At 45.7% G+C, this 26,181-nt stretch overlaps 1 protein-coding gene across 1 annotated transcript; it reads left to right on the top strand.

The window, feature by feature from the left end:
• The first annotated feature begins 624 nt into the window (after nt 1-624).
• On the top strand, nt 625-21,642 carry LOC115171688 (voltage-dependent calcium channel gamma-4 subunit-like). The gene is made up of 4 exons (XM_029728728.1): nt 625-1,007; nt 18,739-18,822; nt 19,631-19,771; nt 20,231-21,642. Exons 1-4 carry the CDS (start codon nt 785-787, stop codon nt 20,764-20,766), a joined length of 984 nt encoding a protein of 327 aa, XP_029584588.1. The 5' UTR covers nt 625-784; the 3' UTR covers nt 20,767-21,642.
• Nucleotides 21,643-26,181: the final 4,539 nt, after the last annotated feature.

Here is a 26,181-nt window from a genome sequence, read left to right as displayed (position 1 = left end):
ACATGTACTCAGTAAACATCTAAGTGCATTTTTTACAGCCTGTACAGAGGGCTTGGGCTATCCTGATTGCCAGTCTGTTTAGCTTCAATTATAATCAAGAATAAAACGAGTGACTGTCGCCATTTTCGTTTTCAGAGGCTTAAGTTACAGTGGCATTGAGGGCAGCGGTAAGTAGTGAAAGTAGGTCTAAGGCAATACTGGTAAGCACCACGTATCTGGGTGATATCTTGGGCAAGATATCTGGGATTTAGGAGGGTAATTCAAGTCTCCATGTCTTTGGCACATGAACCAGGCTTGAGGGGTAGACCACAGAGAGCGATGTCAATACCGGACTGTCATTATTCCCTGCAGCCCCTCCCTTCCTAGTGACATCTCTCCATAGATCAGAGATATTGACAGGTTATGATTGCAATAAAAGTTGGTATATAGGGCAGGAGCAAACCAGGAACATAAAATCAACCTGGGGTTAAATATCAGGCGATTCAGAAACTATGAATGGCCAAACATGTGGGCTGTCTGCGCGCGTCAGATCAGTGTGGACACCGATTTTTCTCCTGTTCGGATCACTCAAGCTGGCTGTCACACGGAGTGAGCGCTACAGCTCCAAGTGAACATTTTGATCCGGTGTCACCCATAGTCAACACGTAGCCTACGTCTCAGATCCTTGGAGAGGAGAGAGGAGCGAGCAAAGCGCGTGGACATGCGGTATGACCAGTTGACCCGCCGCGCCGTGACGCTCTCCAGGTGTGTGTAGACGGGGCTCTGTTGAATAATATGAAGCGCCATGGCGTGGTGTGACCGTGGGGTTCAGACATTGCTGGCTACCGTGGGGGCTTTCGCCGCTTTCAGCCTCATGACCATAGCCGTCGGGACGGACTACTGGCTGTACTCACGGGCATACATATGCAACGCAACCAATGCCAGTACGGATGACACCCAGTCACAACCCAAGAAGGCAAGGGGAGATCTTACGCACTCCGGGCTGTGGAGAATCTGTTGTATTGAAGGTAAGGCAAGCTGAAATAGGTTACTCTTTCTATTATACTTTGGTAATGTGAAGTCATGTTGAGTTCATGTGGAGAAAGGGTGCTTATGGGTAGCCTAATATATTAAAAGCAGAAAAGGGAAAAGTATTTGGCTTCATGTTACGTATTTGGAGGAAGAATGATCAAGGTAATTGTCTGTCTCATAGAGGGGCTGTTTTGTTTCTACTATCAACTGTATTGGCTTCTCTTCACTAAGAGAGACGAAGAGACTTAATAACGCCGTCAAAGGGTGCGTTTTTACGCGCGCCAAACAAGGTGAGAGTAAGTAGGGTAGTCTTTAATAAGGACTGTTTGGCAGTGATATGTGCATGACAAATACATTAAACGCAGCAGGTGTTGGCCGTAACAATGATCTAGTTTAAATACAGGGAATATGTTTCTATCAGAAACGGCGCTATAATTCTATGAGTGGATTGTGGGAGATAATGGAGAAAACAAGTTTATCAACAAACTTGTTTAAAAAGTTTATAAATCACTGACAGAGTGAAGTTGGTTTATATTTTCACTACACTGTTGCTGTTTCCTAAACTTAGAGACGCTCTGAGGACCTTATGAGTCCTGCCTTCAGGACGAGCTCTGCCTTCATTCACGTCTTTATTGTATTTGAGGGTGTTGCTTGGCAACGTCTCTCTAATTGCTATGGAAACATGAGAGACTAGGTTTTAAAAATAAAGACGAATCTGTACAGAGATCTCATTGTCCAAGCAAAGTAAAATATGATGTTCTTATGCCATTAAAGATGTACAAATGCATATATTTTTTTATAGGTATAGCTAGACATGCTTGCTTAATGTAGTTGTATGTGAAGTATTTTGATAATACGTCGTGTATAGGCCAGAGCCAATAGGCCTACATGGCTCGTAGTCTAATTGGTCAGAGGCGGAGGCAAGGGCAACAATATATTACCATTCAGCCTTTTAGAACCATTGGAATTAAGACGTTTTCAAGGTTTAGGTTCTTGTATCAAACTCTACTTGAATAACAATGTTCCATGACAGTTTGAGGTGCTTTAGCTTAAGTGGGTGAAACAAAGCTGCTGGAATTGCTGTCCAACAAATCACTGACTTTAACCTGTACTTGTTTTGTTTTTTCCAAGGCTTTGGGATTTATCCTAGCCTATATGACAAGGTAGTCTTATCTTCATGGGACCTTAGAGCTTACCACCCCAATTTGCAAGCAGGTGTCCCTTCAGTCAACCCACAGTCACTCCTGACCTCAATGCTGTTAGTAATGGTTTGAGAATACGCGCGGGAAGTCAGTATTCTAGAAGCACTTTGTTGTGTTCCAGTCGCAGACAGAGCAGAGCGCTCGATGCTGACGGTGGTGCTGAACTGCGCGGCCAGAATGTTTGACGTTGACTAAAGCCAGAACTCGTCATCATACAAGATGTTGGCCTCCTGATAGTGAATGTATTTGCTAATAAGCAACACTGTTGAAATTATAAATATGGACAACATTTTAACACACTATCAATTTGAAAAAGCTAGAAAAGTTTACAAGATTAGCCAGGTTATTTTACACGAGGCTTCGGCGGCATAATCAATTTATGTCATCCAAAAGGTAGGCCTATGTCTGTTTCTGTGTGTTCAGCTCCTATTCAACACAAATGATTAATCTTTCCTGATCTATCCATGTCCGCTCCACACCACAGACATCCACGAGCGCATGGACGCGCCTGATGCAGGTCATTTTTTGAAAGTCGTGGCTCGGGCCCATCAGAGATTACAAATGGCTTGGCAGCCGGATTGCAGTATCTCTGATGTGGTTATCACACAGTGCTGTCACTGCATGAATGGTTTATTGCACCTACTGGCTGCTTTCTACAGGAAAAGAACAGCTGGAAAAGGAAAGGCTGAGCAAGTTTGATGAGCATGGATGATGGCAGACCTATGATTGGTATAGCTCTTCAACACATCCGTGGTTTTGTAGGCTATCAAATATATTACAGGCCATGATAGTCTAATTAGGACAACCTAGTTGATTTTTCAATATATCCCCGCCGTTTTTCAACATCCTATTTATTCCCTGTCGTTTCTTTCAGCCCTGCAAATAGCCTATATATTCCGTGTAAACATACAGCACGGTAGTAAACATAACGGGAACAAAAAAATCTATGACACCAAATAAGATAACAGTGTTTGATGTGTATGAATGATGTAAACGTGTGACGAAATGTTCTCATCCATTATTACGCCACGCACCAAAACCTATAAAAGCGCTGCATCGTCCATCAACCATCATAAATCCATCAGACATGGACACCCACACCGACTTAGTTGACACCTTGACCCTGTCAATCAAGATTGCAATTGAAATGGACAAGAGAGTGAAGTCTCGAGAATTAACTGAGCTTTTGAAACGAGTCGTGGCGACCGCCCAAGGACTGAGCCTTCCACCTGAGGCCGGGGATTGGAGCCCCATTCCCAATACTAGCCCCGCGGAGAAACTCGCTCCAAAAGCCCTCCAGAACCTTGAGACCCCGCTGGGCTCAGGTGATTTCCGCGTGACTACTGCTTCGGCCATCAACTGTGACCTCGCCGCTGCTGCCATTGGTACAATCATTGCTAATGGACTCGCCGCAGCCATCGCCTCGTCTTCTGGTAACCGTGGCACCGCCGCAGCGGCTACCAAGACCTCAGAGACCCTCGAGATCATTGAGACCCCTGGAGCGCGTGCAACCGACTCCGGGTCGGTGCAGACATCGGGTTATGATTTCAGCGAGCAGATGCAGATGACATACACATGGGCGACTGTCCAGCCCATGGCCTATTGCTGCGGCTGTTATGCGCCACCTCAGGTGTACTATAACACATACAGCTGGGAGATGTACAGCCAGTACACCTCTGTCACCTAAAGACAAGCAAGACAGACACTTTTTTTCCTTACAAGATTTAGTTGTAACCTTTATTTTTACACATGTAGCAAAATAAAAGTCTGAAAAGAGAATCCAGTCTCTGTCTTTTTATTTAGGATAGTTTAGTTAAGCCATGTTTCATTTTTATTATGTAACTGAAAGCTGAATGGAGCAGTATGCAGTTCTATAAGTAGCCTAAAGAAACCAGAAGTCATCAAGGAAAGGGAAACAAGCATTTCTATATTTTTGACTGCTATGTTTGTTTGCTACAGTTCTTGCATATACAGAGGTTCCACAGTTATTGTATATATCTGGATAGACTATAAATAGACCTATCTACAGTACTGTATATCTGGACAGACTATAAATAGACCTATCTACAGTACTGTATATCTGGATAGACTATAAATAGACCTATCTACAGTACTGTATATCTGGACAGACTATAAATAGACCTATCTACAGTACTGTATATCTGGATAGACTATAAATAGACCTATCTACAGTACTGTATATCTGGACAGACTATAAATAGACCTATCTACAGTACTGTATATCTGGATAGACTATAAATAGGCCTATCTACAGTACTGTATATCTGGATAGACTATACATAGACCTATCTACAGTACTGTATATCTGGATACATAGGCTATCTACAGTACTGTACATTATGGCTAGAAATGCTATTTATTCAGACAATCTTTTTGACATTTAGATCAAAATGTATTACAAGGCTAACAGATCAATGTACCACTATCAACACACCAGACTTCATTTGAGTGGACAAGTGTCCCTCGGTTGTCATGGGGACAATCAACAGTAGATAAGAACACAAGAGGAAGAGACTGTGCCCAGGCATTGTTGACGCATGCCAGATCTTAGAGCAAGCAAGAAAGGCCAATTCACTGTACTAGTGCACATGACAATAAATACGTAACTTAAAATAGCCATCATATACTCTGCTGCTACTCTGTTTATCATATATCCTGATGCCTAGTCACCTTACCCCTATACATATCTACCCCTACCACTTCAGTATCCCTGCACATTGTAAATATGGTATTGGAACTGACCCTGGAACTGACTCTGTACAGTATATAGCTTACTCACGTTCTCGTGTTCTTCTTATTTCTATTTCTCATGTGTTTTGGTTCTACTTGACTTTTGTATTTATTTTTTTACACTACTTCTTGATTACTGCATTGTTGGGAAAGAGAAAGCAAGAAAAGTATTTCATCATAGGCCTACTTGTGACCATAAAAACTAAGAGTTTTAATTACTAACCCAAGATAGACCAAAGTCTGTTGTTTTCATCGGAGCAAATTAATCATAGTGGGCAGAACAAGCAAGACGGTGGGCAGAGCCAAGGACGAGCTAGTGAGATCCTATTGGCGCTTTCCAATATTTATTTGCATATTTCTGCTAGGGAATGCCTACTCTGTGAAGTTCGTGTGTGCAATTCGCCCTTGCACTCCTTCTAAATCTAAGCAATGGAATATTTTGAAACTTTGGCAATGGGTAAAGTCTACAAAACGCAGTCCACTCTGTTTGGAAAAAGAAAACTGTATGAAGAACAAATGTTTCATCGATGAGAAAATTAGCAGAATGTGGGCCACTGTGCTTCCTCTCATCGCCATATTTGGTAGTGAGTGGAAACGCCAACCGGATGCTTCACATTTATACATCTGGTGAAATATCTGGCTCTTAGTTCTATCTGTGATGAAAACTGGAAACTTGAAAAAGCATTCTGGGTAATGCAATTGATAGTGTAGTCAGTGCGAAAAGGTATTTGTCACCTGACCTCACAATCCAATTTCCAGGTCCATGCATTAAGTGTGAGATATGCAGCCTCCCTAGGAGTCAGCGGTTGTGACACCAGACAGTAGAAACACATTGTAACGCATCTAAAACACGGGGACAGTAAGCATTTGTTGAGCAGAGAGCATCTAGAGCTGTCCAGTGTTGAAATTAAAGCAGCACATAAGCAAGAGCTATTGGCATGAACACAGCCCACTAATGTGTTCATATTAGCCTCTGTGCAGGTTTCATTTCAGCACTGGACAGCTCATTTCTCCCTGTTCTGCTCAGCAAGTGTTCATTCTTTCAACATGTAGATGCATGGGATAAAAATGTAAAAGCAGCATGTAGCCTAGTGGCTTGTTTCACAAATTCTAACTTCAGATTGGTCAATGGCCATCTTTAATTCTATTCCCTTGTGATTGTAATTTCAGAAATTCATAATTTAGTGCTCTGGAAATCACTATTCCACAAGCACTTTGTGTTCCAATCACTGGTTCCAGTCACTGGTTCCATTCGCAGACAGAGCAGAGAGCTTGAGCTCTGTCCACAGAGTGTGGTGCCGTAAATCTTTGAATACATTTGTCAGCAGAAGTCCAGCATCCCCACCCATCAGCATCCCTGCCATATATGCTATTAGCTGTAGCGGAGAGTAAGGAGCTGTCCGGTGCTGAAATCAAACCCTTGTCTTTTGTTAGTTTAATTTCAGCACTGGACAGCTCCTTTCTCACTATAGCGCTCGTAATTAGCTTATTTTGAATCTCGCTTGGCATTCTCAGCATGCTCCACAGGTCTGTAATTAAAATGTGTCAGCCGAAAGGCCACAAGGGGGCTAATTAGCCACCGGGCTCTCACCAGCACTGCCACTTTTCTACTCTCCTCTGTTTTCCTCTCATCTCTACCTTTTCCTTCCTTCTCCATCTTCCATCTTCCATCTCCTCTCCTCTCCTCTCCTCTCCTCTCCTCTCCTCTCCTCTCCTCTCCTCTCCTCTCCTCTCCTCTCCTCTCCTCTCCTCTCCTCTCCTCTCCTCTCCTCTCCTCTCCTCTCCTCTCCTCTCCTCTCCTCTTGCATGCTGCCCTCAGCTCTGCCCCTCTCCACCCTTCTCCTCCTATTCTCTTCTCTTTGCTTCACTCACTCATACTCTTCTCTCTTCTACACCTCTCTTCTCTTCTTCTGGCCTTCTAAAAACGTCCTCTCACTGTCAACTGCGTTTATTTTCAGAAAACTTAACATGTGTAAATATTTGTATGACCATAACAAGATTCAACAACTGAGACAGAAACTGAACAAGTTCCACAGACATGTGACTAACAGACATTTAATAATGTGTCCCTGAACAAAGGGGGGGTCAAAATCAAAGGTAGCAGTCAGTATCTGGTGTGGCCACCAGCTGCATTAAATACTGCAATGCATCTCCTCCTCATGGACTGCACCAGATTTACCAGTTCTTGCTGTGAGATGTTACCACACTCTTTCACCAAGGCACCTGCAAGTTCCCGGACATTTCTGGGGGGAATGGCCCTAGTCCTCACCCTCCGATCCAACAGGTCCCAGACGTCCTCAATGGGATTAAGATCCGGGCTCTTCGCTGGCCATGGCAGAACACTGACATTCCTGTCAGGCAGGAAATCACGCACAGAACAAGCAGTATGGCTGGTGGCATTGTCATGCTGGACGTCATGTCAGGATGAGCCTGCAGGAAGGGTACCATATGAGGGAGGATGATGTCTTCCCTGTATTGCACAGCGTTGAGATTGCCTGCAATGACAACAAGCTCAGTCTGATGATGCTGTGACACACCGCCCCAGACCATGACGGACTCTCCACCTCCAAATCGATCCCGCTCCAGAGTACAGGCCTCGGTGTAACACTCATTCCTTCGACGATAAACGCAAATCCGACCATCACCCCTGGTGAGACAAAACCGCCACTCGTCAGTGAAGAGCACTTTTTCCGGTCCTGTCCGGTCCAGTGACGGTGGGTTTGTGCCCATAGGCGATGTTGTTGCCGGTGATGTCTGGTGAGGACCTGTCTTACAACAGGCCTACAAGCCCCCAGTCCAGCCTCTCTCAGCCTATTGCGGACAGTCTGAGTACTGATGGAGGGATTGTGCATTCCAGGTGTAACTCGGGTAGTTGTTGTTGCCATTCTGTACCTGTCCCGCAGGTGTGATGTTCGGATGTACCGATCCTGTGCAGGTGTTGTTACACATGGTCTGCCACTGCGAGGACGATCAGCTGTCCGTCCTGTCTCCCTGTAGCGCTGTCTTAGGCGTCTCACAGTATGGACATTGCAATTTATTGCCCTGGCCACATCTGCATTCCTCATGCCTCCTTGCAGCATGCCTAAGGCACGTTCACGCAGATGAGCAGGGACCCTGGGAATTTTTCTTTTGGTGTTTTTCAGAGTCAGTAGAAAGGCCTCTTTAGTGTCCTAAGTTTTTACAACTGTGACCTTAATTGCCTACCGTCTGTAAGCTGTTAGTGTCTTAACGACCGTTCCACATGTGCATGGTCATTAATTGTTTATGGTTCATTGAACAAGCATGGGAAACAGTGTTTAAACCCTTTACAATGAAGATCTGTGAAGTTATTAGGATTTTTACAAATAATCTTTGAAAGACAGGGTCCTGAAAAACGGACATTTTTTTTGTTGTTGCTGAGATTATATGGGGGTCTATTGAGCCAATAAGGGGACAACACCATAACATTTGAACCCTGATGACTAACTATAGGCCAAGGGAGTACAAAATCAGGTGGAGCTCTGCTTGGTTCCATGTGTTACAAATTACACACAGGTGACATTTCAATCAGTGAACCGCCACTCAAACTCTATCATTACTGAATGATTCATTTATTCCTATGTTTAGTTTTGAAGCTCAAACCTAAGAGCCAGCTTATTATGTGGGTGGGCTGGTTTCATGGAGATGCTGGGTGCATTTCAATAGTCTAAAGTGGCTTCCTCACCTCATCCTCACCTCCTCTCATTCAGTTGTACTGATCTGAAAACACAGGTTTGAATGCGAAATGGAGGATCCTTACCGGTGACTTGAATTTAACCTATCCAGTTTTATCACATTGTAGCAGACTGCAGATGCAGGAAAAGAGACAAGGAGAGAAAGCCCCTTTAGTCTATTGAGATGCACCCCGGTATTCACATTGGTGAAGATGAAGGAAAGGAGACAAGGAGAGGAAGCCACGCTGCACTATTAAGTCACACCCCTAGCGATCCCAGCCTTCAGCACTCCCAGCTGGCTATACCACCATAGAAACAGATTAATATGGCCGCTGGGAACTGGACCACCCATCACAGAATAATTGTCCCTTCTAGTAATTACATTTCTATGCTACCACCTGAGAGGACCAGGGAACAGTGGCTGGTTGTTTTATAGGCTGGGGAACAGTGTCCTATCTGTTTACAGCTCTATAAAACCAGATTACTCCCCCTGATAGACTCCAACCCACAGCCTCACTGGCCCCTTTTCATGATGTAATGGTATACTATGCGGCTGTATAGTACAGTCAGTAAATGTAAGGCTGAGTCACAAATTGCACCCTATTCCCTATATAGTGCATTACTTTTGACCAGAGCCATATGGTCCCTGGTTGAAAGTAGCGTAGTAGTGTACTATAAAGGAAATAAGGTGACATTTGGGACTCTGCCTTACATTCACTGCCTGTACTATACAGCCACCTCATGTACCATTACATTATAGCCCCCAGGCTGTATTAATGATGTGTCTATACTATATATTATAGATATATGTATTGATGTTCATTTGGAGAGTTTCCTTAATTAATCTGCCCATTAAAATATTCAACTGGAGAGATGATATGTCTTGAGGAAAAAGGCAGGTAGACACCAGGGAGAGCTGAGAGAGTGTAGGATATGATGCTGTGATACTGTAATGCGATTGGTCTATTCCACTGAGGCTCTCGCATTATTGACTGAGCTAATTCACAATAATGGCAAAGTACATCACCCTGTCACCCACAGCAATGATGTGCTGTGATAGCTGTTTCACTCACAGGGCATGTGTGTGTGTGTGTGTGGGAGTACATTATGTAATATCTGTGTTTTCTGTTTCAAATTAAAATGTATTTGACACATGCTTCGTAAACAACAGGTGTGTGTGTGTGTTGGGGGTTAGGGGGCTGTTGACAGGGAGTCATGTGACAGGCTGTCAGTGGTTGCCAGCTGTACTAAAGCAAAATGAAGATGTCAAAGGCATCCTTAGAGACATTATGGAAATCAGGCTGTTGGAACAGAACTGGTGTTGCCATGGAGAGGATGTGCCCAGCGGTGACCTCCCAGGAAGGCCTCAGGGACTGGTCTCTCTCTCACACTGTCTGTCTGTCTGTCTGTCTGTCTGTCTGTCTGTCTGTCTGTCTGTCTGTCTGTCTGTCTGTCTGTCTGTCTGTCTGTCTGTCTGTCTGTCTGTCTGTCTCTTTCTTGCTCTCTCTTACACACACACACACACACACACACACACACACACACACACACACACACACACACACACACACACACACACACACACACACACACACTCACTCACACATTCCTTAGACATTAGACTGATAACCACCGCTCGTAAATCACAAGCCCAGGAGCCTCTGTCTCTAATCGGATTACAAATCAGATGCAATATCCTCTTTACCTCTTCCCCTAGACAGACACTCACACACACACACACACAAACACACACACACACACACACACACACACACACACACACACACACACACACACACACACACACACACAGACAGACAGGTGGAAGGGGCCATGGCGACAGACAGACTGGGGAGGTTGGAGTTGGGGTCTGAGTGAGATGCTCTGGGGGAGGGAGGAGGGGGAGGGGATGAGATGAGATGGGTGAGGAGGGAAGAGGCAAGAGAGGGGAAATGCTGGACATAAATAAATGACTGCTCACCCATTATGTCCATTCTAGCAATGTCATTGTCATGTCCAAACATCTCTTCTGTTAGGAAGAACAAAATTCAGATGAGAATAACAGTCTTGGTAATGACAGTGGTGTGTATTCATGGATGCCAAGAGAAGCCAGGCTTCCCCCAAAATTAAGAAAACATTAAATTATTTATCTTTCGTCTCTCTGTGTTTTCGTAATTTCCCTTCAATTCGCAAGAGGCTGAATGTATCTCACCATAGAAAGCATTCGAGCGAGTGAAACAGCACCTCTCTGTTTCTCTATGTGCAGGCCATCTAGCTGATGCGGTCTGGTCATAAAGAGGATGACATTGTTGCCGCCCGTAGCATTGAAGACAAGGGAAGCCAGCGAGCATCTGGTCTCCCTTGACAAAAAAAGTAGAAAATAGTCAATCAGCGTTGAGCTAAACTGAGTGTCAAAAGAAGCCAGTTTGGATTTGGCTCCACTCCTATCAAATCGCATTGAGAGCATACGTAATTGACAGAAACAGCTTTAATTGTTGCATCTCATTGTGTTGTTGTCCTTCAGTGGCTAGCTAGCTAAAATTGGCCCTTTCCTAAATTAGCCATGGACGGAGATAGGGATTTGGACTTGAGGTTTTACTTAATTCTCCTTTCTGGCCAATGATTATAAAGGCGATTCTGATCCTACCATTAATTCATACATTGTGCCCTTGGACTGAGAAGATGGAAGTTGATTATGTAGCTAGATGTAGAAGGCTAATGTTAACTAGCTAACGTTGTCCATTAATGGACGTTAGTCTAGAGAGCAAGCATTTTAGCCAGGTTGCCTAGGACAACAAAAACTAAGTGTGTACTGTATGACAGAGTCATAGACTGTTTTGTCAACATGAAAGAGAGGAGGATGGCATTGGCATTTCTCTACAAGTAGGGTGAGTCAACATGTTTTTTCCACTTAAATAAGTAACGGTTGTCGTCGGATAAAGTGGACCAAAACGCAGCAGGAATATGTGCACTCTTCTTTTATTTGGTGAAGAAGGAGAACCAAAATAAACACGTACACAAAGAAACCACAACGACTATTCACATGCTGGTAAGGCACAAGGCTATACACAGAACAATTTCCCACAAAGTACTCAACAAACACATACCTATATATGGGACTCTCAATCAGAGACAACTAGAAAACACCTGCCTCCAATTGAGAGTCCAACCCCAATTAACAAAACATAGAAATACTAAAGACTAGACAGAACATAGAAATACACTAACATATAACATTGCCCAGAAACCCCCGGAATACATAAATCAAATACCCTACTAAACAAACTACCACCCCGAACCACATAAAACAAATACCCTCTGCCACGTCCTGACCAAACTACAATAACAAATAACCCCTATTACTGGTTAGGACATGACACACACACACACAGCGAGAAATCAGAACCATGGGCTGCGACATCTTATTTAGCTTACGTTGATTGTACTAAATTGTTTTGCTATCTTTTAGTTGTCACTGTATTAGACTAAGCAGAGGGGATTTGATGATGTTGAAATGTTGAAGTTGAAATGGTGCTGGAATACTGGAGGCAGCTTCTGTTTTCTTTGTGACTTGCGGTAACTCTCCGTGGTTCTAAATCAATAGTTATTTAAAAGTCTGAAAATGTGGGAAACATTAACTTTCTTGACTATGCTGTAGGTCATGTAACTGTTTGTTACATGCCGTATGCTTTGTGGACTTCACTGGACAGAGGTCGCTCTCCGGTTTTGTGATGAAACGAAGGTGTGGTTGAATTTATTCTGCTACTCTGTCTTCTTATTGTCTCTGCCTTTAAACCTATATGACCAAAAGTATATGGACACCTGCTCGTCGAACATCTCATTTCAAAATCATGGGTATTAATATGGAGTTGGTCCCCCTTTTGCTGCTATAACAGCCTCCACTCTTCTGGGAAGGTTTTCCACTAGATGTTGGAACATTGCTGCAGGGACTTGCTTCCATTCAGCCACAAGAGCATTAGTGAGGTTGGGCACTGATGTTGGGCGATTAGGCCTGGCTCGCAGTCAGCGTTTCAATTCTTCCCAAAGGTGAGGGCTCTGTGCAGGCCAGGGCTCTGTGCAGGCCAGTCAAGTTCTTCCACACCGATCTCGACAAACTATTTCTGTATGGACCTTGCTTTGTACACAGGGGCATTATCATAATGAACAGGAAAGGGCCTTCCCCAAACTGTTGCCACAAAGTCGGAGTTGTCTAAAATGTGATTGTATGCTGTAGAGTTAAGATTTCCCCTCACTGGAACTAAGGGGCCTGAACCATGAATAACAGCCCCAGACCATTATTCCTCCTCCACCAAACTTTACAGTTGGCACTATGCAGTCAGGCAGGTAGCTCCCGACTAACAGTTCATGTGCTGCCGTTGCTTCCAGAGGCAGTTTGGAACTCGATAGTGAGTGTTGCAACCGATGATAGATGATTTTTACACACTACATGCTTCAGCACTCCGCAGTTCCGTTCTGTGATTTTGTGTGGCCTACCACTTCGCGGCTGAGCCATTGTTGTTCCTTGACATTTCCACTTTACCATAACAGCACTTACAGTTGACCGCGGCAGTTCTAGCAGGGCAGAAATTTGACAAACTGACTTGTCAGCAACGGTTGTGGCTGAAATAGCCGAATCCAGTCATTTGAAGGGGTGTCCACATACTTTTGTATATACAGTATAGTGTATCATGGTCACAAGGCACATTAACTAACAGGTTATAGAGCAAACAATGCAATTATCACAACATATATGTGGTAATTTGGCATTTTTGGGGGGGGGCCTTCCCCAGGGATTTTACCCACGCACCGCTACTGGGTAACGATGCTCTTCTTCGGGACAATTATCAGTTACATGAGGTGTTTATTTGGCAAATAAAACACTTTACATACAGACTGACTATGATTTTACGGTCCTTATTAAACAGCAGACCCAGTTAATGGCTATGTGTGTGTCTCAAGGCCCCTGCTCTGTGAGTCACCCTGGGTGTACAGAGAGGGTCTCCTGGGCCTCTGACTAGCTGTTAGGTTCCTCCTTGGTGGTTACTCACCTAATAAGGCTTTTATACAGTCGGGAGGAAACTGTCACTGGTGTTCAGCCATTAGGGATCTGAGGGAGGAAATAAGGAAATAAATAATAACAACACTATAGTTAAAGGGTTTGTACATGGAATCTTACAACATTCGTTCAAGACACGAGTGCACACATGCAGCAAGCACACAAGCACAAACACACAAACACACACACCACAGTAACTGTTGACAGTGACACTGCTGAGTGCTGGCTGTGCTCACCACTGCAAATACACTCAGGTACAGTCCAGTCCAGCCCAGCCCAAGGCAGAGATGGTAAGTAGCCTATTTATGATTGAATTGGAGGCTGAACAGCAATACCACAACAACACTATGTATCCATTAACCTTCTCCTCCCTCCTCTTCCCTCCCTTCCTCTTCCCTCCTTCTCCTCCTCCTCCTCCCTCCCTCCCTCCCTCCCTCCCTCCCTCCCCTGAGTGTGTACAGACCCAGACAATATTACAGCAATAGGTCTCTCCCCTACCCAACACACACACACACACACACACACACACACACACACACACACACACACACACACACACACACACACACACACACACACACACACACACACACACACACACACACACACACACACACACACACACCCTCAGACAGGTACTTAAAGCCATCAGAGAGCCCACTCCTTTGTTGTTCCAATAAGGTGTTTGTTTTCCCTGAGCTCAACCAATCAGGGATTCACCTCAGATGAATTTGGACATGCACTGAAATGCACGAAGTACCTCTGGGTAATGCATTCTTAATCACACTGTGGTGTAATATCAGTGTGTGTATGTGCATGTGTGTTGTTCCTCCAGCATCTAACTCAAATTGGGTTTGTGGTGGCCCACAATTTACGTGATGTGCAATGAGCTGGAATCTTAATTTGCAAGCCCCAGAGAGATGCAGGGCATTGACTGCACCTTTTTGAAAGCCAGAACCAATAACCATTGCCTCACCTCACCTTAGATGAGGTTCTCATCGGCTGCTTGCTGCTTTATCCAAAGCCAATATAGGGAGAAGGTAATGGGTTGAGGTGAGACAAACATCACCTTGTCGCTTTGAACACACACATGGGTCCATCTAGGTCTGAGGACAAACCATTCCTCACATTCTTTTCCATTTCCTCCCAATCCCACTTCTGACACCAGTGTAACGAACCAAGAGGGGGAGTAATGGAATAATGTATTCTGCCGCCAAGGAGGAGATGAAGTTCAGTTGAACAAGCTCTCCATGAGCTTCATATCTCAGTGTTAACCAGCTTGTTATAGTGGATGAATATCTCAGTGTTAAACAGCTTGTTGTAGTGGATGAATATCTCAGTGTTAAACAGTTTGTTATAGTGGATGAATATCTCAGTGTTAAACAGCTTGTTATAGTGGATGAATATCTCAGTGTTAACCAGCTTGTTATAGTTGATGAATATCTCAGTGTTAAACAGTTTGTTATAGTGGATGAATATCTCAGTGTTAAACAGCTTGTTATAGTGGATGAATATCTCAGTGTTAAACAGGTTGTTATAGTGGATGAATATCTCAGTGTTAAACAGCTTGTTATAGTGGATGAATATCTCAGTGTTAAACAGCTTGTTATAGTGGATGAATATCTCAGTGTTAAACAGCTTGTTATAGTGGATTAATATCTCAGTGTTAAACAGCTTGTTATAGTGGATGAATAAAAGATGGAGTGCTATTCATCACTAAGTTATGAGAGTCTAGAGCTTTTCAATAGAAGGAAGGCAATACATTTTTTAAATGAGATGCCAGTTTCTATTCTTTTAAATTGTCCCTCTGGTGCCCTTATCTTCAAGTACTGTATTAGTCTAATGTGTAAGAAATGAACCGGGGTCAGTTCCTCAGCTTTTTCACACACTGTGTGTAAATTTAGACAGTACCGTGCAATACTGAAGAGCCCTCACTGCTGCTCAATCAGCCTACTTTTCCAACCTGATTGAGGAGAATAAAAACCATCCAACATGGATTTTGATATTGTTGCAAAGCTAACTAAATAGCAGCATTCCCCAAGAGAGGGTGGCCTTCACTTCAGCAGTGAGGAATTCATTAACTTCTTAGATGAAAAGATCATGATCATTAGAATGCATATTACGGACTCCTCTTTGAATCTGCCTATTTCTCCAAAACTCACTTGTCCTGAGTCTGCACTGAACTGCCAGGACCTAGGATCAATGGAGACACTCAAGTTTCTTTATCCTGTATCTCTCGACACATTCACGAAAATAGTCATGGCCTCTTAACCTTCCAGCTGCCGACTGGACCAGAAGCAGCGCGTGGGTAAAATCACTGAGGAAGCAACCTCTGTCCAGTGAAGTCCACAAAGCATATTTCATGTACAGGAACATAACCTACAGCATAGTCAAGAAAGTTAATGTTTCCGACATTTTCAGACTTCTAAATAACTATTGATTTAGAACCACAGAGAGTTACCGCAAGTCACAAAGAAAACAGAAGCTGCCTCCAGTATTCCAGCACCATTTCAACTTCAATATTTCAACATCATCAAATCACCTCTGCTTAGTCTAATACACTGACAACTAAAAGATAGCAAAACAATTTAGTACAATCAACGTAATCTAATATGATATGGCTGTCCATGGTTCTGATTTCTGTGTGAGCGTTCGTGCAAGTAGGAAAACATGTTGACTCACCCTACTTGTAGAGAAACTCCAATGCCATCCTCCTCTCTTTCATGTTCACGAAACGGCTTAGCGCTCTGTCATACAGTACACGCTATTTTTTGTTGTCCTAGGCTACCTGGCTAAAATGCTTGCTCTCTAGACTAACCTCCATTTATGGGCAACATTAGCCTTCTACATCTAGCTACATATTGAACTTCCATCCTTTTAATCATTAGCAACGGAGAATTAAGTAAAACCAAACTCCAAATCCCTATCTCCATCCATGGCTAATTTAAGAAAGGGCCAATTTTAACTAGCTGGCTAGCTAGCTACCGGAGGAAAACAACACAAGAAGATGCAACAATTAAAGTTTTTCTGTCAATTACGTATGCTCTCAATGGGATTTGATAGGAGTTAACACTTTTTTTTAATGCACCTGGACCATGCACAGCTGAGGTCGCTCAGTTTAGCTCAACAATTTTCCTAGTTTTGTATACTTTTTTTTTGTCAGTGGAGGCCAGATGCTTGCTGGCTTCCCTTGGATTCAATGCTACGGGTGGCAACAATGTCATATTGGTTTGGACCAGACAGCATCAGATAGACGACCTACACGTAGAGAAGCAGAGAGACTCTGTTTTGCTCGGATGCTTTCTCTTGTGAAATACATTCAGCCTGTTGCGATTTGAAAAAAAAAATGGCAGCCATGAATACACGTCACTGTACTGGACCCTATTCCAACTAAACTACTGAAAGAGCTACTTCCTGTGCTTGGCCCTCCTATGTTGAACATAATGCATATCAAACTCACTAAAAGTGGCAGTAATGAAGCCTCTCCTGAAAATGCCAAAGCCTGGTTTAGATCTTATCTGTCAAAAAGATATCAGTTAGTCTCTGTGGATGGTTTGTCCTCTGACAAATCAATTGTAGGTTTCAGTATTCGTCAAGGTTCCATTGTAGGACCACTATTGTTTTCACGATATATATTCTAGATTAGACTACTGCAATGCTGTACTCTCCGGCTACCCGGATAAAGCACTAAATAAACTTCAGTTAGTGCTAAACACGGCTGCTACAATCTTGACTAGATCCCCAAATTTGATCATATTCACGGACCCCCCTGTCTCAGCCTCCTGTGTATATTCTGCTATAGTCTATGTGCTGGGGGGCTAGGGTCAGTCTGTCCTATCTGGTGAAATTCTCCTGTCTTATTTGGTTTCCTGTGTCAACTTAAGTATGCTCCTTCTAATTCTTACATCTCTCTCTCTCTCTCTCTCTCTCTCTCTCTCTCTCTCTCTCCCTCTCTCTGTCTGTCTCTGTGTCTGTCTGTCTGTCTGTCTGTCTGTCTGTCTGTCTGTCTGTCTGTCTGTCTGTCTGTCTGTCTGTCTGTCTGTCTGTCTGTCTGTCTGTCTGTCTGTCTGTCTGTCTGTCTGTCTGTCTGTCTGTCTCTCTCTCTCTCTGTCTCTCTCTGTCTCTCTCTGTCTCTGTCTGTCTGTCTGTCTGTCTGTCTGTCTGTCTGTCTGTCTGTCTGTCTGTCTCTCTCTCTCTCTCTCTGTCTCTCTCTGTCTCTCTCTGTCTCTGTCTCTCTGTCTCTCTGTCTGTCTGTCTCTCTGTCTCTCTGTCTCTCAATCTGCCTCTCCCTCTCACTCTACCTCTCTCTGAGGACCTGAGCCCTAGAACCATGCCCCAGGCCTACCTGGCCTGATGACTCCTGGCTGTCCCCAGTTAACCTAGTCGTGCTGCTGCTCCAGTTTCTGCCTTTTTGCCTGTGGCTATGAAACCCTGACCTGTTCACCAGCCGTGCTACCTTGTCCCGGACCTACTGTTTTCGACCACCTCTCTCTCGCCCTCCCTCCCTCCCTCCCTCCCTCCCTCCCTCCCTCCCTCCCTCCCTCCCTCCCTCCCTCCCTCCCTCTCTACTGCACCTACTGTCTTGACCTCGGAATGCTCGGCTAGGGAAATCCAACTAACATTTACTGAAGATGTGCTGACCTGTTGCACCCTCTACAACCATTGTGACTGAAGAACGATCTAGCCTTAATTGCCATTTGCTCTTATAATCTCCACCTGGCACAGCCAGAAGAGGACTGTTTACCCCTCAGAGCCTGGTTCCTCTTTAGGTTTCTTACTAGGTTCCTGCCTTTCTAGGGCGTTTTTCCTAACCACCATGCTTCTACATCTACTTTGCTTGCTGTTTGGGGTTTTAAGCTGGGTTTCTGTATGAGCTTTTTGTGACATCTGCTGATGTAAAAAGGGCTTTATAAATACATTTGATTAGATTTGATTGACGGTGTAAGAAAATAACTGAGGTCTGTTCCTCAGCTGTTTCAGTCACTGTGTGTAAATTCAATGCAATGTTTCTTTCAATGTCCTGCAGGGATTAACGTAGGGAGCTGTTACCGTATCAACCATTTCCCAGATGATAACGACTATGACACAGACAGCTCAGAATACCTCCTGCGTGAGTGGTCATTGTCTCTTCTCTTCTTGACTTCTCTCCTCTCCTCTTCACTTCTTTTCTCTTCTCCTCTCTTCTCCTCTCTTCTCCTCTCTTCTCCTCTCCCCTCTCCTCTTCACTTCACTTCTCCTCTCTTCTCTTCTCCTCTCTTCTCCTCTCTTCTCCTCTCCCCTCTCCTTTTCTCTTCACTTCTCCTCTCTTCTCCTCTCTTCTCCTCTCTTCTCCTCTCTTCTCCTCTCCCCTCTCCTTTTCTCTTCACTTCTCCTCTCTTCTCCTCTCTTCTCCTCTCCTCTTCTCCTGTCTTCTCCTCTCTTCTCCTCTCCTCTTCTCTTCACTTCTCCTCTCTTCTCCTCTCTTCTCCTCTCCTCTCTTCTCCTCACCTCTTCTCTTCACTTCTCCTCTCTTCTCCTGTCTTCTCCTCTTCTCTTCACTTCTCCTCTCTTCTCCTCTCTTCTCTTCTCTCCTCTCCTCTTCTTTTCTCTTCTGCTCTCTTCTCCTCTCCTCTCTTCTCTTCTCTCCAGTCCTTCTCTTCTCCACTTCTCTTCTAATAAATGTTCAGACCTTGTGACTGTGTGTGTAGTAATCCTAACTGTTGTTACTGCTCGTCATATAAAGTTATGGGTATTTTTTCTTATATTCCCCCAAGACATTAGACTTTAAAGAGTGATTTTATTCAATATCTAAAACCCACAGTAGCACTCAGTGTGTACAGAAAAAAGCTGCAGAGAGTTTTTCCTCTGACTATTAATCGTGCCGGAGTGTGTGTGTGTGTGTGTGTGTGTGTGACTAACCATACCTCTCTCTACTCCAGGTATTGTGAGGGCGTCCAGTGTGTTTCCTATCCTCAGCACCTGTCTGTTGATGCTGGGGGGGCTGTGTTTGGCCGTGGGACGTATCTATAGCAACAGGAACAGCATCCTGCTTAGCGCCGGCATCCTGTTCGTAGCCGCAGGCAAGCCACGCCCCCTTTATGCCTGACACACACACGCCCTTCAGGGCCTGACACACACGCATGCACACACACACACACGCTCATCAGTTACCTGTGCTCGGTCTGAATTGTGAAGTCCATTCACAGCGCAGGCTGAGAAGGCCATGAGCTGTCCTCTACATACATTAGAGCAGTGTGTTAGGGCTGGGGAGGTAAGTCATGTAGAGAAGCACCGATCATTAAGACTGTTCATTACTTATCAGACCAGAGAGAAGATGTGTCCTGGGATCTCTGACTGATGACTAGTATTATCCAGAGGTCTGATTACACGTTCCTCAAGTCAGCGCTGAAGCCTGAGAGGAAAACCAATGGGCTGAGAGATTGTCTGATGTTCTGTCTCTCTCTGTCTCTGTTTCGGTGTCTCCCTCATATACACTCTCTCTCTGTGTTTCTGTCTTTCTATAACTCTTTCTCTCTCAGGCCTGAGTAACATCATTGGCATCATTGTCTACATCTCCAGCAACGCCGGCGACCCCAGTGACAAGCGCGATGAGGACAAGAAGAACACCTACAGCTACGGCTGGTCCTTCTACTTCGGAGCTCTGTCCTTCATCGTGGCTGAGATGGTGGCCGTCCTGACTGTCAACATCTACATCGAGAAGAACAAGGAGGTCCGCTTCCACGCTCGCCGCGACTACATCCGCTCCATGTCCTCCTCCTCACCCTACTCACGCATACCCAGTTACCGCTTCCGCCGGCGGATGTCCCACTCCAGCTCGCGCTCCTCTGACGCTTCGCAGGAGAACTCGCCGGCGAGGCTGAAGGGTGGGACCTCGGCAACGGGGCCGTTGGGAGAATTGACCATGTACACGTTGACCCGTGAGGGGGGTCTGAAAGGGGGCGTGACGGAGAACGCATACAGCCCCGAGCACGGCTCAGGCGATTTCCTGCAGTTGCACAACTGCTTCCCCAATGACCTGAAGGACGGGGTCAACCGGCGGACCACGCCCGTGTGAGAAGAGCTTTAGACGGGCCGGTGGAGTGAGGAGGCCCCCCTGATGTGGATGGAGGATGGAGGTGGGCCTTTGGGGATGGAGGACCCCATGGTAGCCCGTCACACTGGAGAATCAGAGTCAGAGTCTGTGGTTCTAGGGAAAGACGGAGCCAGTGAAAAGACAAAGCCCCTCCTTAGTGAAAAACAACATGAGGACGAGGATTGAGGACATGGACAGAGATATAAGGTTAGAAAATGTTGCCCGTGACATGGTTTCTAAGGGTCACTGGACATAAAGAGTGCTTGCTTCTTTCATGGTGTTCCTTTGTGCTTTTTGACTGCAACAGACTAGTCACCATCATTGTTTGTGTCGTACACTACATACAAGAAAACCATTCCCTTTAAAATGTGTCCTTGAACCGCGTAAAAGAGAAGAGAGAGGAATGTCCTCTTGTTAATGGATTTTGATTGCCAGTGTGTGTTGGGAAACTGTTGAGTGAATTGTTCAATGTACAACATTTTACACTATTTTACCTGCTTTAAGTATCGAACGTAGTTCAACTAAATGTATTGTCCAACGTGAAGCCCTCTGTCACCTGTGCATGCTACTGTAAAGCCTACTGGAGTAGAGCTCTGTGTCTCTGTTTCATCTGTTAGTAGCTACTGTTGTCCAGCCTTACTATGTGTCACTGTCAGTTTCATAGAGAAATAAAATCCAAGGATGAGTTCTCAACAAAGCCATTCATTTGTATCTGGGAAAAACTAAAGGGACATGACTGACCAGCGAACCCATGTTAAACTTAATTGGTTGTAGTTAGGTTAAGGTTTGGTTAAGGTTAGGGTTAGAGTTATGTTATATCATGCCCCTTTTTTTCCCCTGCAACCATAGTCATTTAATTCTAGACACTTCTATGATTAAATGACCATCTGTTATAAACAAAAAAACACATCCAAACGACTGCTAATTTCCGGATTAAGAATGTGTTGTTGTACATTTTCAAGTTTAAAAGAGAAATAGCACCATTGAATGTTCATACACTGAATGTACACAACATTAAGAACACCTGCTCTTTCCATGACATACACTGACCAGATGAATCCAGGTGAAAGCTATGATCCCTTATTGATGTTGCTTGTTAAATCCACTTCAAATAGTGTAGATGAAAAGGAAGAGAGGTTAAAGAAGGATTTATGCCTTGAGACAATTGAGACATGGATTGTGTATGTGTGCCACTCAGAGGGTGAATGGGCAATACAAAAGTGTCTTTGAACAGGGTATGGTAGTAGGTGCCAGGTGAACCGGTTTGTGTCAAGAACTGCAATGCTGCTGGGTTTTTCATGCTCAACCGTTTCCAGTGTGTATCAAGAATGGTCCATCACCCAAAGGACATCCAGCCAACTTGACAACTGTGGGAAGCATTGGAGTCAACATGAGCCAGCATCCCTGTGGAACACTTTCGACACCAGTTACAGTCCATGCCCTGACGAATTGAGGCTGTTCAAAAGGGCGAAAGGGGGTGGAACTTGCTATTAGGAAGGTGTTACTAATATTTGGTACACTCAGTGTGTTTTTAAATTGATACTGGATTGATGACATTTCATCCATAACTGCGAAGTCTAACCAGCTGTCTTAAAACTTATCTCTGATACCCTTCATCCTATAGCAATCTCAATTCATCCCCATCTTATCTCATGTCATCTCAGTGTCAAAGATCATTCCTACTGCTCAGTCCCCGTAGAGTCCAGTCCAATATGGCCGACCTGATGATGTCAGTGGAACACCTATGGACATTCTGCAATCTTTATTTATTTCTATGTCAGTCCCCTTCCTTCAGTGTTCTAATCTAAGACCCTACTGAGATTTGACATTGTGGGGGCACTGGTCACAGGAAAAGAGCAGCTAACAAAAGCCGACTCGCCCAGGAATTGAGAGAGCACAGGACTTCTTTCAGCTTTTCAACAGCCAGGCCGGTGGTTGGATAAGGATCGAAGACCGACAGAGAATGAACTGTCTGTCTGTCTGTCTGTCTGTCTGTCTGTCTGTCTGTCTGTCTGTCTGTCTGTCTGTCTGTCTGTCTGTCTGTCTGTCTGTCTGTCTGTCTGTCTGTCTGTCTGTCTGTCTGTCTGTGTCACGATCGTCGTCGAAAGGAGAGGGCACACGGGGAGTTTGGCAGAGTCAGGTTGGAGACCTGAGCCAACTCCCCGTGCTTACCATGGGGAGCGAGTGAAGAAGCAAGCACCGTGTTATGCGGTGATGCACACTGTGTCGCCAGTGCGCATTCACAGCCCGGTGCGATCTGTGCCTGCGCCCCACATTCGCTGTGCTAGGTTGAACATTCAGCCAGGAAGGGTGGTGCCAGCTCAGCGCTCCTGGTCTCCAGTTCACCTTCTCGGTCCAGGATATCCAGCGGCGGCCTACAGCCCAGAACCTCCAGCGGCGGCCTGCAGCCCAGAACCTCCAGCGGCGGCCTGCAGCCCAGAACCTCCAGCGGCGGCCTGCAGCCCAGAACCTCCAGCGGTGGCCTGCAGCCCAGAACCTCCGGCGATGATCTACAGTCCGGTGGCACAGAAGCAGAGGGATCAGTGGGCGGAGCGGGGGTTACGCCCCGAACCTGAGCCACCTCCTCTACTGGAGGATGCGCTGGATGATAAGGTTCTGGGTACTGCACCAGAGCCGCCATAGACACATAGAATAAACCCCCCTGTCACGCCCTGACCTACTCTACCATCGAAAATAACAGCTTACCATGGTCAGGACGTGACAGTCTGCCTGAAATCGATCTGAAGGTTGGGAGAAAAAAAAGTGAGCCATCTCTCGAGAGGCCTTGCGACAATCCACATCTGTAACCTGGAGCTCCAGTCATCCATGGCATCCTTGTCCTCCAAACTTCTCTTTCATTTTGTTTTTTTAGGAAATATTCCATTATAGCTTCTACAGTTCAACCCCTTGAGGTCTGGAGATTCAAGGATTCACTGCTTTATTGCCATTGTTGTGAGGAAGAGAACTGGACTATGGGCGGCTGATTTCAAAGTGGATGTTTGTCCCTGAGGGGCCACCGTAAACAGGAAATGCTGATATCATTGTGGGACCATTGAGAGTAGTTCTAACTCTGTTCTTACTCATCTGTCACAATTGGAAACAAATGTGTGGTGGTTTGAAATGTGAAAATGTGTATACAAAAGTCAAGCTAACACAAACCATGTATAGAGTATTGCTGAATTCACATCACATCTTTTAATAGAATAATATATCAAGATGTGATGACGGAAAAATACTTTGACAGTTTGTTGCATCGGTCATGCTTTTTACTCATGGAGGTGGATACCATTGTTCCTGTCTGGGATACCATTTAATACACTGAACACATTCCTGTTCCCTTCTGTAGAGTGATGAACGTAGAGGGAGAGGAACACATCTTTTCTATGACTCTGTGTTCAACAGCTTTAATGTGCTTTCAATGTTCTAAACAGGACTACTATTACACCTTGCTGTTATAACAATAAAACACACGCACGGAACGAACACACACACACACACTCAGTATGCCTGTACTCTTCTCCTCTCCTAACTCTGAGGAACTACCTGCTTATTCCCATCACATCTCTGTTTGCTGATATTGCTGTTCTCTATATTTCTTTCAGTCCCATCCAACAGTCAACATAAAGTTGTTAATATGAATGAGAATAAATAAAATCGGGGTGCAACCTCTTGTTCTTTGCCTTGTGTATGTTTTGTCTGTCATTCTATTGTGTGTGTCATGAACGTTGTTGTAATGATCGGACCAAGGTGCAGCGTGGAATGGTTTCATCATCTTTATTCGAGTGAAACGCACAGAAAACAATAAAGAGCAAATGAAACGTGAAGCCAATGTAGTGCTCGCAGGCAACTATACATAGACAAGATCCCACAACAAACAGGTGGGAAAAGGCTGCCTAAATATGATCCCCAATCAGAGACAACAATAGACAGCTGTCTCTGATTGGGAACCATACCAGGCCAACATAGAAATACAAAACTAGAGTATCCACCCTAGTCACACCCTGACCTAACCAAAATAGAGAATAAAAAGGCTCTCTAAGGTCAGGGCGTGACAGTACCCCCCCCCCCCCCAAGGTGCGGACTCCGGCCGCAAAACCTGACTCTATGGGGGAGGGTCTGGGTGGGCATCTAGCCTCGGTGGCGGCTCCGGTTCGGGACGTAGACCCCGCTCCGCTCGCAGATCCCTCCGCTTCCGTGGAACCGGACCGTGGATCGTCGCCGGAGGAACCGGACCGTGGATCGTTGCCGGGGACTCCGGACCGTAGATCGTCGCCGGGGGCTCCGGACCGTGGATCGTCGCAGACGGCTCCGGACCGGGAACCGCCGCTGGCGGCTCCGGACTGGGAACCGTCGCCGGAGGCTCCGGACTGCGGACCGTCGCCGGAGGTTCCGGACTGTGACACTGTCGCCGGAAGCACTGGACTGGGAACTGTCGCCGGAAGCTCTGGACTGGGAACTGTCGCCGGAAGCTCTGGACCGGGAACTGTCACCGGAAGCTCTGGACCGGGAACCGTCGCCGGAGGCTCCGGACCGCCAACCACCGCTGGCGGCTCCGGACCGGGAACTGTCGCTGGCGGCTCCGGACCGGGAACTGTCGCTGGCGGCTCCGGACCAGGAACCGTTGCTGGCGGCTCCGGACCACTGATCGTCGCAGAAGGCTCCGGACCAGGAACCGCCGCTGGCGGCTCCGAACCGGGAACCGTCGCTGGCGGCTCCGGACCGCTGACCGTCGCTGGAGGCTCCGGACCGCCGACCGCCGCTGGCGGCTCTGGACCGGGAATCGTCGCTGGAGGCTCCGGACCGTGGACCGTCGTTGGAGAATCCGGACTGTGAAACTGTCACCGGAAGCACTGGACTGGGAACTGTCGCCGGAAGCTCTGTACTGGGAACTGTCGCCGGAAGCTCTGGACTGGGGACTGTCGCTGGAGGCCTGGTGTGTGGAGCTGGCACAGGGCGTACCGGGCTGTCCTTTGGGCTTACTTTGTGGCCGCGAACCCTGGCGTCATTGCTGTCCTTCCCTCATTGCTTCCGTCTGCTCCCATGGAAGACGATCCTTTCCGACTAGGATTTTGTCCCACGTCCAGGATCCCCTCCCGTCCAATATATCCTCCCACGTCCAGGATGTCTGCTCCTCCTGGGCACGCTGCTTGGTCCTGGGGTGGTGGGATCTTCTGTCACGAACGTTGTTGTAATGATCGGACCAAGGTGCAGCGTGGAATGGTTTCATCATCTTTATTCGAGTGAAATGCACAGAAAACAATAAAGAGTAAAACGAAACGTGAAGCCAATGTAGTGCTCGCAGGCAACTATACATAGACAAGATCCCACAACAAACAGGTTGGAAAAGGCTGCCTAAATATGATCCCCAATCAGAGACAACAATAGACAGCTGTCTGT

This window comes from Salmo trutta, chromosome 32 (genome assembly GCF_901001165.1).
Source record: "Salmo trutta chromosome 32, fSalTru1.1, whole genome shotgun sequence".
NCBI lineage: Eukaryota > Metazoa > Chordata > Actinopteri > Salmoniformes > Salmonidae > Salmo > Salmo trutta.
The sequence above is the reverse complement of the archived record's forward strand: the minus strand, read 5'-3'. Positions and strand labels throughout refer to the sequence as shown.